Source organism: Electrophorus electricus, chromosome 2 (genome assembly GCF_013358815.1).
Source record: "Electrophorus electricus isolate fEleEle1 chromosome 2, fEleEle1.pri, whole genome shotgun sequence".
In the NCBI taxonomy this organism is placed as follows: domain Eukaryota; kingdom Metazoa; phylum Chordata; class Actinopteri; order Gymnotiformes; family Gymnotidae; genus Electrophorus; species Electrophorus electricus.
The window spans coordinates 19,024,360-19,039,523 of NC_049536.1; the positions used below are offsets into that span (position 1 = coordinate 19,024,360).

General features: G+C 40.2%; 1 protein-coding gene across 1 annotated transcript; it reads right to left on the reverse strand.

Moving 5' to 3' along the window:
- Window positions 1–2,590: 2,590 nt before the first annotated feature.
- On the reverse strand, window positions 2,591–4,807 carry lsm10 (LSM10, U7 small nuclear RNA associated). Its single transcript, XM_027031200.2, has 2 exons — window positions 4,725–4,807; window positions 2,591–3,631 (listed from the first exon to the last, which is right to left on the reverse strand). The coding sequence occupies exon 2, from the start codon at window positions 3,618–3,620 to the stop codon at window positions 3,261–3,263; it is 360 nt and encodes a 119-aa protein (XP_026887001.1). The 5' UTR covers window positions 3,621–3,631; window positions 4,725–4,807; the 3' UTR covers window positions 2,591–3,260.
- Between the last annotated feature and the right edge of the window lie 10,357 nt (window positions 4,808–15,164).

Genomic DNA, 15,164 nt, shown 5'->3' on the forward strand with positions numbered 1-15,164 from the left:
ATATAGTCAGATATCTATACAGATTTCACATGCCATACAGCCTGTGCTGATGTGAGCACATAGCATGAGCAACAGGGCTGGACACATGCGAGCTTTCTCTCAGCAGCCACGCGACCACAAGCAGTCTGGGGCTTCCTGTGTGTCATCAGCCTCGCAGACATGCCTTGTTTTGACTTATCGTCCTCTGCACGAGAAAGCCCATTGGACAAGGGCAGAGTAAAATGACGTTTATCAGATGCACTGGAAGGCATGTCGCGATCATAATACACAGCAATATTGCATAACTGCAAAATTATATTGTGCAGTCCTTCACTGGGCTGGCCACAGCGGAGTCTGGGGTCACAGTGGTGAGCCGGTCACAGCGGTGTCTGGGGTCACAGTGATGAGCAGGTCACAGCAATGAGTGGGTCACAGTGGTGAGCAGGTCACAGAAATAAGTGGGTCACAGCGGTGTATGGGGTCACAGCGATGAGTCATCTCTATTCAGGCACCTCAGAGAGGCTGAGGGAGAAGCGGAGTTCAGCGCTCAACACTGAGGGTGGAGCAGGAAATAGCTGCAGAGGTCCAGAGTGGGCACAGAGCTCTGCTCTGCGTTTAAATGGCCTCTTTGTGTTCAGGTCCGTGTCCGATATCACATACTCCTGAGGAGGGTCTGTGTCTACACTAAACGTAGTCTCTTCAGGCCCTCACAAGTAACGGTTGTATCAGTTAAGATTAAAGATCCTGTTATTTTACCATCTGATGATGACTTCTTTTTACACTGGTTTGGGAAGTGGGATCTAGGCTGGGGCATCCTGGGTCTACATTGATCTTTCCAGCCCACATTCCCTGTGATGCCTGCCTACATCCATATCCATAATAACTCCTCACAGGCATTCCACAATGGGGGATTAGGATTTCTCAGCAGGATAAATCCAGTCAGTTTGGGTGAAATACCAGCCTAAGCAACTCCAGACTTCTCTCACTACACCCTGCCAGATAAATGTAAACCTCTCCGTTGTGCCCGTCAGGCTGCTGACTGCAAGACACTGAATTCAGCAGCCAGTCATGTTCCCAAGGAGCCAGGAGGCTCACAGCCAGCCTGCAATTTGAACCCCATCACTGACCAAACAGCAGCCCACTTCTATGTAGTTATAAGAAAGATTATTTAATGTCAAATGCCATGAGACATCACACTCACTGGTGGTCAAAAAAAAAAGAAAGAATAAAGCAATAAATATTTCAAAGTGGCACTAAATGAAAAACAACTGAACAAACACAGTGATTTTGTTTTGTATTCTCCTGTTGCCCAGAACAGCCTGTTTTCTTCGGGCTGCCAGTGTGAATAGGGATTTACAGGCTATGATTATGTGGTTGGTCTCCAAGCAATTAACTTAGATGTGCATGGCAGGAGCAAAAATGTTTGTTTTAAAAATAAGTTGGAGAAAATGACCAGCGTTACCGTGACAACCTCAGGCCACAGACGATGACAGAGGAGCAGACATTTTAACAAACACACTCTCTAATGTAAGATCCATTAGCTTTAAAGTTTTTTTTTATCAGTGTGGCATCAGATCCGGTTCCCATGCTATGCTGCACTTGATTTTAATTCTACCTAAAAGCAATATGAAAGAACATCCTTGTACCCAGGAGAAGCTGATGTTAAAGACACTGAACTTCTGATTCATTCGATTTCTAGAGCATTCAAAGAAATGTTCACTTGTTTCCTTGCAAATCCAACGTTCCAAAACCTGAGGTTGGGAGCAATTTTGAGAGCTTGGTTTTGAGACGCTTGGCTCTGCTTCCATCATCTGCCTTTTTTTTTTTTTTTTTTTTTTTTAAGAGAGAACAGACTTCTCCTGATAACTCTCTTGGATACCATACCTGCCTCAAGGTCCAGTGGCACCTAGAAACACTCTCATGCCCTCTCAGTGTAAGTTTTAGACTTTTTCTGCTTCAGGTGCTTGACTTAAACAGCTTACCTCTCCTTGTTGGGATGATGCTGCCATATCATTACATGAAAACGCTAAAACCAAAAACAGCTTCAACTAACTGTAATTTGTAATCTATCAGACCAAATCCATCTAAAACCTTCCTGCTGTTTTTGACTTTTTAGCTCATGGACCACTGATTCGTTCCTACATAGCTCTGCCTACAAATCTTACAAAGGTGACGTTCGCCAAAGCTTTGAGATGTCTTATCCTTTCCTTGCAGATCCTTAAGCCTTTCCGCATTTTACTGTTCCAGCTGCAAATGGATCCGAGTGAAGGAACCATAGGATGTAGATTGCTGGCTGTTGCCTTTTAACATGCGTTGGGGATCTATACAGAGTACAAGATGCGGAGGAGATTAAAGTCCCCGTGGCCTGGACTGAGATCACCTGTGGTAGAAGGCACGACATAAAACCTTCCTTAACATGCAGTACACATTTGATAGTTTTGTACCAAGACATTTTCACAACACAGTTTGCCATTTTGCCAAAGTTGTATTATTGGAGGATTATGAGATTGTGTATCCGTTAAACATATTTAATACAGTATTACTACAGCGATAAAGTTCACTCTGTCACTAAAAATGAGCAACTAATAAATTCATCAACACAACACCAGCCTTTACAAGAACGTCAACACTTTAATTTTTGACAGCATTTCATTTCTGTGTGCATAAACAACTGAGAACAATGAAAAGGGAGCTTCTTCAAAATTCAAACATTGAAACAGTGTCACAAAATAAAACAAAAAAACAAAAAGCCAACTAAGAAAACCCAAATGAAGAGTCTCCAATTTGTTCCAAAAGTTGGCAGAGTTCTTCCTCCTTTCCCCACAAGGTGAACATGGTGCGTCTTCTCCAGCTGTGCCAGTATGGTCTTTCTCATGGCCTTGTGCAGGATACAGTCTGGCTTTGCACCCGGAACATTAGACTACAGCACCCTGAACAATTGTGAAAGAATAGCTGGCTTTAAAACTCATAAAGCTAGTGTTTAGCGCTTTGTCTAGACTTGGTTTCACACGTATCCCTGGAGGATAACCAGATGCCAGGCAGGTGGTGGTAAAATGAAGCAACCCTGATAGTCAGTAATTAGATTCAAGCATGTAGAAGAAAGACGAACAACTAATTAATCCATGAATGCAGCAACAGCAATAACAATGTTGTAAACACTGTGCTACCAGAAAATCTGAAACTTGCAGCACGTGTGCGCGCGTGCGTATCAATCAAAACCAATGAGAGGGAACCCAGTTTAAATGTAAACCTTTCCAAAATACTGCAGAATAAAAAGTGGGCTATTTCCTCTTATCATACTCCTTTCTCCCCCCTTTCTGTAAAAAGCAGCGAACACGTTGTATCCTTTCCAGCTGTGCTTCGATGGTCTTGCCGATGTCCACATGGTCCGGAATGTGCACATAGCGAACGCTGCGTCCGGTTACAAAGAGGTCGGCCATCCTGGAGAGCCGGCCAAGCCTGTCCCTGTACAGCACGTCCTCCAGGCGAACGTTCATGAACGCGTCCACGTTGACAACGCGCCCGCGGGCTGTGCTCTCATCCCTCAGTTCCACGGTGGTGACGTCGCCATGGAGACCCTGAAGCAGGATCACCAGGCTGTTCTCCGCAATGGTGCGCTCGCGGACTGACTGAGACGCCATTTATTTTTAAACTGAGGACAGGAAAACCAACCATGAATTAATATGAAAATGTATATTATTTAAATGTACAACTTAAGGCTACAATGCATAGTGTGGCACTTGGGGTAGCTCCTTAAGCTTTTAAAGCATGCCGTATTGAGCATAGAGCTTAAAGTGTGATAGCTAGACAGATAAAGGTTTAAAAATACCATAAGAAACTTCATGGACAAATATACCATGATTGGTTTCCTATGGAAAGATTGCCTAATATCATATAATTGTAATTAATTTTAGAATTCGCTGAATACTCTAGAACAGTGGTCAAATATAAAAATATAACAGGTTAACAATAAAAAAAAATATTGTGTAACATCTGCACGACTCAGATCCTACACGTTTTGAGTATATCTATACGATAAACAGAGCACAGCAGATTTCACAACCAGAGAGTCATTTCAGTCATTTGAGACTTTAGAAGAACCGCGCAAATGGACTCACCCCACGATGGGAAAACTAGCGAGCTTACACATCATGAGATCAAACCAGCAGGTTGTCTGTAATGGCGACATTTGCTGTAGACTAGATGGTGTGTAACCTTTCAGTACGATCACTAGGCTCGAAATATGAATGAGTGACTTGTACTAGCTAGATAGCTAACATGCCAGCCCGTATAGCTAGCTATTAACTTCACTATGCGACTGTGATGCTTTTTTCAATGTTTCAAGTTTCAAGTTTGGTTTATTTGTCACATACATAGTCATACACAGTATAACTCGTAGTGAAATGGTTTGAGTGCTCTGTCCAAACTGAGGAGAAAAAACGGGGTGTATAGAGAAATATATATCTATACATATACAAATTATATTAACAATGTATGTACAATATATGTATAGTATGTTTATATACACAATGTACAATGTATATATGGATATGTGTATGTACACAATGTACAGTTCCAGCTTACAACTGAATATTTACAGTTACATGGTGGTGGTTGTCCCCACAGTTTATCAGTTTCCCTGATTCAGGGAAATCTTATGTTATTTAGCTACCCAGTAAATTAAAGCGTCCCTCGCTTAACATTCCACCGAAAACAATTGGATTTAAAAACATAATTACTGTTACCTGACTGACGTTAAGATGCTCTCACATTTTCAGACATATATTGCACGGCTCTTCCGCTTTGGTTGTATTGACGAAGGTTTTTTTGAACACGTGTGTTAATACTGCCCCTAGCGGCAAGAGACCAAACCGAACTTTGAACACGTGGGTCGGCACTCCCCCTAGCGGCAAGACACTTACAGAATAAAAGCTGTAGCAGCAGTAGGTTGTCAAACTAAAAATTTGCTTCTACAATTTTAGCACTGTTGGTACAACCGCTTTTTAATGTTTAAATGCACAGTCCCGGGGGCCAGCTTTGCACAGAAGGCCTACATATGTTCCTGATTTACATAATTAAGAACTTGATTGTTAATGAACTGGAATTTATAGCAATGATGAGGCGATGAGGTCACTATAGCGTGCTCAAGGCTTCTTGGGAATGTGTTTTTAGCTTTACTGCAGACTTCCCACTGTAGAACGCACGAACACACACACACACACACACACACACACACACACACACACACACACACACACACACACACACACACACACGATTGCGATTTAGAGCTCGTCGATCATAGCCAGAAGATTGCTACCCCTGTCTAGCCTGTCAGTCATACGGTAAGGGTCGTAAACTCAGTGACGTAAACTCAGTTACGGTGAACTCAGCTGCGATGCAGCTCAGCTCCTTCACTTAATAATCCTGAATAGTGACAGAGTCACACGGCATATTCTGTCTGTACCCCAACATTACTTATTAGAGCATGTGGAGACCGTAAACAACCTACAAAACACACCTGGAAGGCCTTGGGTCAGGATGTACACATCACACAATAGTGCTTTTGTGTTAAAGGGCATATTTGCTTATTGCAACTTTCTGTGGTGACAGTATTACAAACGCCAATGTTGTAATAACAATTAAATAATTATAAATTGTGTAGACATAGTGCATAATCTATTGCTGTACCGCATAGCTGTATTAGTTAACGCATGTAAAATAATCCACTATAAACAAACAAACAAAAAATTATTTAGCCAAAGAAAATTGCAGCCTCCCTGATAACGAATTAAAGATGGGCTATTTGTGTATTTCTTTGAATGAAATGGTTCCAGAGAAACTAGTCCTGAGTACTGATGTTGAAGATCCAAACCGTCCTGAGGGACACGTACTGTTCTAATTACAGTCCTAGAGAGCTCAAGCCCTGCATGGTTTGTGTATAACCTTATCTAAGTATAACCTTACCTAACAAGCTATTCAATACTTCTGCTAATGCCAGAGAAGAAATAAAATACAAAACAAAGGGAAGAGTGACCTAGGTGTGGGTATGGAAGACACTCTGACCTACTGACATTGGAATAGGATTTAAAGTGGCCTGAGTATAATTAGTATAGTTGAGTATGGTAGTATAGTACAGCTGTATGTGAGTATAGTTAGTTCTGAAATGAAGCTTATGTATTAGTAAGAGATGAACAACTGCTCCTAACCTCCTGAAAATGAATTCCAGCAGCTTGTGGTAGACATTATGTACATAATAATAATGTCACAGACAGAGATTATATTATGCAAATATGCAAATATAAATGCTGCTAAGCACAGGCTCACACACATTCACTGCATATCTTGTGTCCTTGCGAGCTGGAGTCCAGCACCAGTTTGGTGATTTTACAATTCAACCAGACAAACAAACAAACAAATAAACTGTGCTTCATTCCACTGCTCTGATTCACTGTGAAATGAGCAATGCGTTTTGTGTCTTTTATATCTGATTTTGTTTAGTGTTTGTTTTGGTGCAGTTTAGTCATAGCAGTAAGTGTTTCCTTATCACTTGACAGTGCTGTAACAACAGAGACATTTAAATTACAGCACACCCCCTAAGAAAAGCCAACAGTTATGAATGCCATGCTGCCCTTTGGTAATTTCACAGTTAGCCTTGCAGCATGATAAAGATTAGGGAAGTATTGTTAATTTGAGCAATGCTGGTCTTTCCCTTGTGCTAACATGCCCAGTTGAGGTGAAAAAGGGCTTTTGTAATTGCCTACTCAGGTGTGTTAAACCAATTGTTACAAATGTTTAACTCCCTGGGACTGGAGTATGTCAGCTCTGGATGAAGAGCACAGAGCTGATCAACCCTTCATTTTCCTCCAGGTCTAAGGGGAAGAGGGTCACCCTGACCGGTGGGGCAGCCTCTCTGAGCCTCCATAACTCTACCCCCTAACCACTGAGGCAGCCTCTCTGTGGATTCATAACTCCACCCCCCTGACCACTGGGACAGCCTCTCTGTGGATCCATAACTCCACCCCCTAACCACTGGGGCAGCCTCTCTGAGCCTCCATAACTCCACCCCCTAACCACTGGGGCCACCTCTCTGTGGATCCATAACTCCAGCCCCCTGACCACCGGGTCCGCCTCTCTTGGGCTCCATAAATCCAACCCCTGCAGCAACTTCCTTAGACAGGGGGTTGAAATCTGTGTCCTTCTGTCCAAAGCACACAGCTACACACATCCACCATGCCTCAAAACCACACTTTACACACTTACACAATACACTTATAAACAGCATAAATGTATATTTTAAAAAAGGGGGGGAAAATGCTTTAAATGGGAGTTTCTAGGTCAGGGTGTAAAAGCGTCTGCTTTTACTGGAGCCACTGGAGACTCCTGAAGTCCAGGTATCCTTGAGTGAGGCAACCCTGTACCTGTTGAATCACAGCAATTATGGAACCACTGATCCTAACTCGGCATTATTCAACCGGCACCAACATGCATGATGGCCTTTAGCTTAATAAGAGAGTATAAAAACAGTATTGCATTAAGTGAATATCCTAATGTTGCTTGATGACTTCAGGCTATTTAAATAAATCAGTAAGTCACATGAACCAATGTGAATGGGACTATTAAAGACATGCCAACAATCACAAATATGATTCACGTTTGATGGTATTTGACGGGCACATTCAGGTTTTCAAAGGCTTAATGAAGAAATAAACATTGTCATGTATATGTTTAATGACACATTAATGAAGCAGTGTGATGTATATGTCTTTAATGACACATTAAAGAAGCAGTGTGATGCATATGTGTTTAATAACACATTAAAGAAGCAGTGTGATGTATATGTGTTTAATGACACATTAAAGAAGCAGTGTGATGCATTTGTGTTTAATGACACATTAAAGAAGCAGTGTGATGTATATGTTAAATGACACATTAAAGAAGCATTGTGATGTATAGGTGTTTAATGACACATTAAAGAAGCAGTGTGATGTATATGTGTTTAATGACACATTAAAGAAGCAGTGTGATGTGTGTTTAATGACACATTAAAGAAGCAGTGTGATGTATATGTGTTTAATAACACATTCATAAAGCAGTGTGATGTATATGTGTTTAATGACACATTTAAGAAGCAGTGTGATGTATATGTTAAATGACACATTAAAGAAGCAGTGTGATGTATATGTGTTTAATAACACATTCATAAAGCAGTGTGATGTATATGTGTTTAATGACACATTTAAGAAGCAGTGTGATGTATATGTTAAATGACACATTAAAGAAGCAGTGTGATGTATATGTGTTTAATAACACATTCATAAAGCAGTGTGATGTATATACGTTTAATGGCACATTAAAGAAGCAGTGTGATGTAAATGTGTTTAATGAAACATTAAAGAAGCAGTGTGATGTATATGTGTTTAATGACACATTAAAGAAGCAGTGTGATGTATATGTGTTTAATAACACATTCATAAAGCAGTGTGATGTATATACGTTTAATGACACATTAAAGAAGCAGTGTGATGTATATGTGTTTAATGACACATTAAAGAAGCAGTGTGATGTATATGTGTTTAATGACACATTCATAAAGCAGTGTGATGTATATGTGTTTATTGACACATTCATAAAGCAGTGTGATGTATATGTGTTTAATGACACATTCATAAAGCAGTGTGATGTATATGTGTTTAATGACACATTCATAAAGCAGTGTGATGTATATGTGTTTAATGACACATTGTGTAATGTTCACATTTGTGCCTAGGTGAGTCACTGTCTTCTGTGATGTCAAACAAGCCCTCTCACACAGAGCTTGTGCGTCACACAGCCGGCCTCCGCTAACCATATAATGGACTACAACTCCCAACTTCATATGTCTCACTTGACAAGCTCCTCGTTACCGGACTACTGAATGCACCCGTTGCGCATTATCAGTAGCTCTATTTAACCTTTAACCTTTAGCCTTTGTTAGTCTCCTTTTTGCAGTATCGCCATTCTGTTTGCTCTCATTCTCATTGCTGACTTGTTTTGTTTCATTACGTTATTTTGCCTTTGCCTGCTCACTGTGATTTGGACTGCCAGTCTCGCGTGCCTGTCTGTTTTTGACCTGGACTGTTTTCTCACTATGACTACAGATGCCGTTTGGTTTCGTCATGTTGAATGCTCTGGCTCTAACTCTCCTTCTGTTATGCACTTGGACTACGGTTTAGCCCGCTGTTAATAAAGCAGCTTTAAAGGTCTGCAAGTGTCTGACTCGTTCTGTCATGTCACACTGTGTAACAGCCTCCGTGGTTTCCTCATCTCCCCTCTGCCTCTACTGTCAAACAACCTGACTCACAGAGAGAGGCAGAGGGGACAATGTGCTTGTTGGATCTTTAATAATACCATTTAAATGCATCACTTACATTTTGCTGTAATGCTATGGTGTGAATCCAGAGTTTCTATGTTTGCTAACTCACACTACAGCTGAGTAAGAAAGGTAAACCCTTAGGCCAACAAGATGGTTATTCAACAAAATAATTTTGAAAAAACAAACAAACAAACAACAACAACAAAAACAAAACAGTACTACTGTAGCTCACCTGCCAGTGCAGCTAGTGCAAGGTGCTAACAACACCAGGGTTGTGGGTTTGGCTGACAGGTAGTACATGTTCTTTCATACTTATGTACATGAAAGTCTAGATAAGAGAGTCTGCTAAATGATGTAAATTCTAAGCTCCTTAGAATTAATGGTAGTATGTGCAAAGCAAGAGTAAGTAGGGGGGTAAGGAGGGTCTGCATGGTGGTTGTTTATTCTTTTCCCCATCTGAGGAAAGCTGCTAGTGAGCTGTTGTTCCTTGCAGAACTTCTGGGTTTCATTCTGAGTCTGGGTAGCATAAGAAGCACTAAACCTACCCCTCAGTTCATTCTGTAAACTACTTCCAGCTGAATTCACAAAGGTAGAGAACAATAAAAAATTGATTTATCAGATCTATTTGGACATCTATGACTGCAACTAAACAGACCAGCATGGAGTTTAAAGTCCAGTGTCAGTTGTAGTTAGTCCACCACCTAATAAAGTGATCATTCAGTTATCAGAATAATTTGAATAATGAACATTTTGCCATTTGAATAATTTGTCCATTTGAATAATGTTATGTGATTGGCCTTCCAAGTGACATGTACAGAAGAAGGTGTCCAGATGCATTTGTCTTCATTAGACTACAGATCACCTTATTAACCCTAGGACCTCAGCACCTATCAGACCAAACAACATTTTCATTCATCCTGCCATGCACTGACATAAAACAAATATCCTAAATGTGGTGGCAATTCCTAAATAATTAGATGAGCATATGTGGCTCCTTTAAGTAATTGAATTTTTATTTCTTACACTGTAACAGATTAATTGGTGCCATTCAGTGCCATCACAACTGTACAAATTACTATAAAATTGCATGCAAAGTCTCTAGTGCTGTTGTTTTTACTTGGCTTTACTTTTGAATAGAGCTCACCAATATTTGACATACATTTTCATTCATTACTTGTAGCAACAGAGACCTTATGATCAGAATAATCTGTAAATTAAAAATACTTCATGAATTTATGAAATAAGTCAGTGCAAACACGTCACTGCCAATTGTGGCATATATTGATAATGTTCAGTCTGTCACTCTTCAAAGTCCCCTAGTCTGTGTTTCTTCACTCCTTGTACAGTACATGTGTCTAATGTCTGTTTCTGTGTCTGTGCACTGCAATAGTATTTTTCACTAAAAGAACAAATGCTTAGCTAGGAGGTTCAGAAATACAGTCACTTCAAACTGTAGTCATTCAGATAGTGGAACGTGGTACTGATGAAAGTGGACTATGAGTCCGTAGAAGCAAACAAACCAAAGGTTTAACTGTTGAAACGGTCCGAAACACAACCCACAAACTGTACTTTTGACCTCATTCTAAACTGTTTCCATAAACAAGAATCTCACCTTCATATGCATGTCCTGAAAACAAGCAGTTTGTCTTATGAGCTGAAACTCCCCACCTGATTAATGTGTATACAGCTATAACAAAAAGAGGCCAAAACAGGATGCGACAAATGTATGACATGACAATCAAACAAACAAAGATGAAGGTGGGAGAAAAGCTCTAACTAGGGCTTCTGTAACAGAACAGGAGGAGCTCCCCCATCTAGAATTTCTGTTAGCTGGATAACCAAACCAAAAACTAACATTACTGGGGACTCAAATCTTATGTTTGGTTTGGGCTTAAATGGACTTGCTTAACGTTATAGTTTCAGAATGTAAAGCATCCTTAGGCAGTTGCTAGCCTGGAGGCTGGGTACCTCAGTCTGGTTAACCAGGCAGGGATTGGCTTCAACTAGCTCCCTGACTGCATTGATATAGTTGAAAGAGATGAGCAGTGAATCTCGGCGCAGGTTTTACAAAACTTTCTTGCAAGTGTCCTGATAACTTATGTGTTAAATCGTGAGGGATTCGACATTTCCATCGTAAGCGGAGTCAAAATACAAATAATTTCCTTCCATCCCTAGATCTATTATGTTTTAAATCGTCTAATTTAACCTTCTGTGTAACCACGCAACCTTCTAAAATGTATTTACAGCACTAAGGACTACTAATACAAGTGTTAAGTACTTTGCTAATGTAACAAAGCGTTTTAATAATGTATGCTCATGGTTTGTAAAGCGTTACTGTAACGCGGTGGCCTGAGTGCCGCAGGGCGTGGAGCAGGACGCAAAGACTTCCTCGACATGGACGAACATTTGATTGAAACATAAAGACAACGGCACTCACATGTATTACAAACAATGAACGGAACAGGATACATTTAACAACGACAAGAAGATCACATTACCACGCTACATTAACACATCACAGCAACAATAACCGACTACTCTGCACACCACGACAAGAGTTTAAACACACAAAGACTAACACTACCCAGGCGTGTGCAGGTGCGGCTACGAGCATGCCCCTCCCACTGCACGTGGCGGGACAAACCACGTGACTCGCAGGAGGCGAGCGTTCCGCGACAGTTTCCATTTTCTTACTGACTTCTTTTATCTGTAGAGGCTGTAGAAGGAGCAAAGGATCGTGAGAATCTTTCCCTGTCTTTATGTGCTTATGCCGTAAGTCGCAGTTCTAATTACTGTGCCTTTAAAGTGCAGTTAAATAAAAGAAAATCTATTAATAACCAAATGAATTAAATTATTGTGACGCTGGCAGCACAGAGGGAGCAAGAGGCGTGGTTGCTAGAAGGTGCTCCTTATTTTCCATAACTAAAGGCACTATCGTATAGCAACAACAATGAAACAAAACTGTGGTGAAAAGAAGCAATTATTAATTATTATTGATGATTGTCTCTGGAGCCTTTATAGTTACATGCTGCGTAGGAATAATTGCCATGGACGTCCTTGGCCCACAGCTGATTAAAGTGATAATCAACTTCAATTGTCACTATGGAAGCAGCTTTGTCCAAGGTGCAGATACAGGACCCAATGGAGTTGTTGCCTTAAATAAAACTTCTTGGAGACCTTGGTCCACACCTGCACCTGCACCAGAGCCACCAAAAAATATTCTTATTTCCAACATCTTTATTGAATTTACATTCTTGTAGCAACAGGTTAAAGTAAACAAAAACCCCATCCTCATTTACCCAGTTATTTTCTAAAAGGCACAAACAAAATCCCGCAGTGCCAAAAAGCGGTTGGTCTAAATAGTCTCTTAGAAGAATATTCTGGGCATTTATGAGAATAAATATTTACATAAACCCAGTGCTGCAATGGTATATAACTCCCATTTAAGTCCTCTCCACCCTGAGAGACAGCTTTAGTTAACACATAGGCATAATCAAAGCATATCGGTGTGGTGAAGACAGACTATAAATTATCACCCTGATGAAGCTTTGCTTTCTCTTACCTCTGGCCCTGGACAGGACCCAGGACCCCTCTGGTGCCATGATGCTAAGCAACAAAGCCATAAAATGGCCTATCTGAAGTCTTATCATGCTGACCCAGATTTCTGACCCTCCCCCTTTTCTCTGGTGCTATAAACCCACAGATGGGAATGCAGGAGCCTCTTATCAGCCTGGTTATACTTCAGGAAACTGTGACCATAAATTCCTTCAGACTTAAAAACTTACCAGGACAAGGAACGTTTCATATCGCATCATCTCAACATTTCTGAGGTTTACACATCTACATGTTTCTGGTCCCACAGCTTCCACAAAACAATAACTTGCTATTGTAACCTACTATAGTGTCCAGTGGTAATCTTAATATAATCTCCAAACTGCGATGTTTGCTTCTATCATTTGATAATTGAGCATTGTTTTATTATTTTCTTCATTACTTGCTCATTATTATGTTGCAGTATTTCCCATAATCAGTTGTCTTGTATGATGCTTACGTTAAATATCTTACGTTAAATGTTATATATTAAAGTTAGCTTGTAACTTCAAGAAAATAGGGTGAAAAAAATTTGCCTATCCAATTGCTTCACCCATCCTAGGGTTTGATACTTTTGACACCTGAGAAAGTTTGACCTCTTATTCAGTGTGAAGTGTGAAGCAAAGATAGGACACTCAGGAAGGGGGGGGGGGGGTCTGAGAGTGACCACCTCCTTTCACTTCTTCAGGGGTGAGAAATCGACTCAAACTTTCTTTTTTTAAAAACTAAGTTAATAGTCTCTAACCAAATAGTTAGAGCAGACTTGAATTCCATGTTAGCCTATTTTATTCTTCATATTTCCTTAGGTTTGTTGGTTCTGCTTAATTTATTTTTAGTTCGTGTTTGTCGGACACAACATTACAACTTGTTTCAAGCAAACTTGCCTGGCTGTGTTGATTGTGGCTGATGTTCCATCATATGGCCAGTGATAAACCATTCCAGAATTGCATGACCACTGATACTGAAAACTCCTACTTCTAAAAGCCTACCTGAAAAGGTCTAGGACCCTGTCACTGAGCCAGCTCCGACAATCCAGTCCCATGGATCAAGAAGCCTAGTGGTCTCATCATCATCAGCCTACATCGCTCATGCGGGGTCGAGCAAGCAATACAACTGAAACGGACTCCCTTTCAGGACCATCCAGAAGGTTTCAATGGAAAACCTTTTCATGTATATGCATGAATATATGCAAAGGTATGTATGAATATATGCAAATAAATGTGCACCATATATATCTATATATTCATATATCCATTTATGGCTTATACAATACAGTCCCATTTAGAATGCTTTTAAATGCATTTAAAATTCTTTTAAGTTTTTGAAGGAATATAATAGCAAACGACCAGGAATACAGAAAAATTGGCTACAGAATTATTTGGTTTATTTTGGACTTCATTATGTAAAATTACTTTGTTCAAACAGAAGGACTGAGGCGAAGTTGAATTAATAATAATAATAATAATAATAATATATACAAGGTAGCTTAAAGGTTCCCACCCTTCACCCCAAAGTCATTGTACAGATTATCTAATGTTCGATCAACGTGTGCCAGAAGCTGGATTCACATTCTATGAGTTCAGAAACTGTCAGCACATCTGTGAGCAGATCTGTGAAACTGTATGCTTGATCTACTGGATCGCAAGGCCTGCCTCTGCTTCCTCTCCAAACAGCAGCATTTTCAACACTTGTGGTCTTTGAGGAAAGACCACTCCATAATGTCACTTCAGGACTGAGACCTCGACAGGGAGTTACCCTTTAGTGAGAAGATGGAGAGTCATCAAACTTGCAGATTGTATTAAAAACCAGACTGTATCAAAAAACTACTTAGGGGGGCTGACCACCGCTCACACCACCCAACCTAACACATTATATGAGCAGTGTCAGCAGGAATTATCCACCCCCGCCCCCTCAAAAAACCCTACACCTGTTAAAAATAAATAACTCAAATCTCAATTGTTTAATCTTTACACTATTAGTATTTCAGTCATTGTATATCTTTTAAATAAGACCCCCCCCCCCCACACACACACACACACATTGTGTCTACATGTCTACATGTGTTTATGTGGATTGTTAGTCTGAAGTTCATTTTTTAGTACAGATTTATTTTATTAAAATAAACATTGGGGGTCATATTCAAAGTTTATTCAAACAACTGATTATTCACATTCACATGATAAAGCTTTCAAATATGATTTATTTCAGTTAGAATATAACTTTATATGGGATGTACCAA

Coding starts and splice junctions, on each gene's coding strand:
- lsm10 (XM_027031200.2), bottom strand. CDS start 3,620: ATGGCGTCTCAGTCAGTCCGCGAGCGCACCATTGCGGAGAACAGCCTG.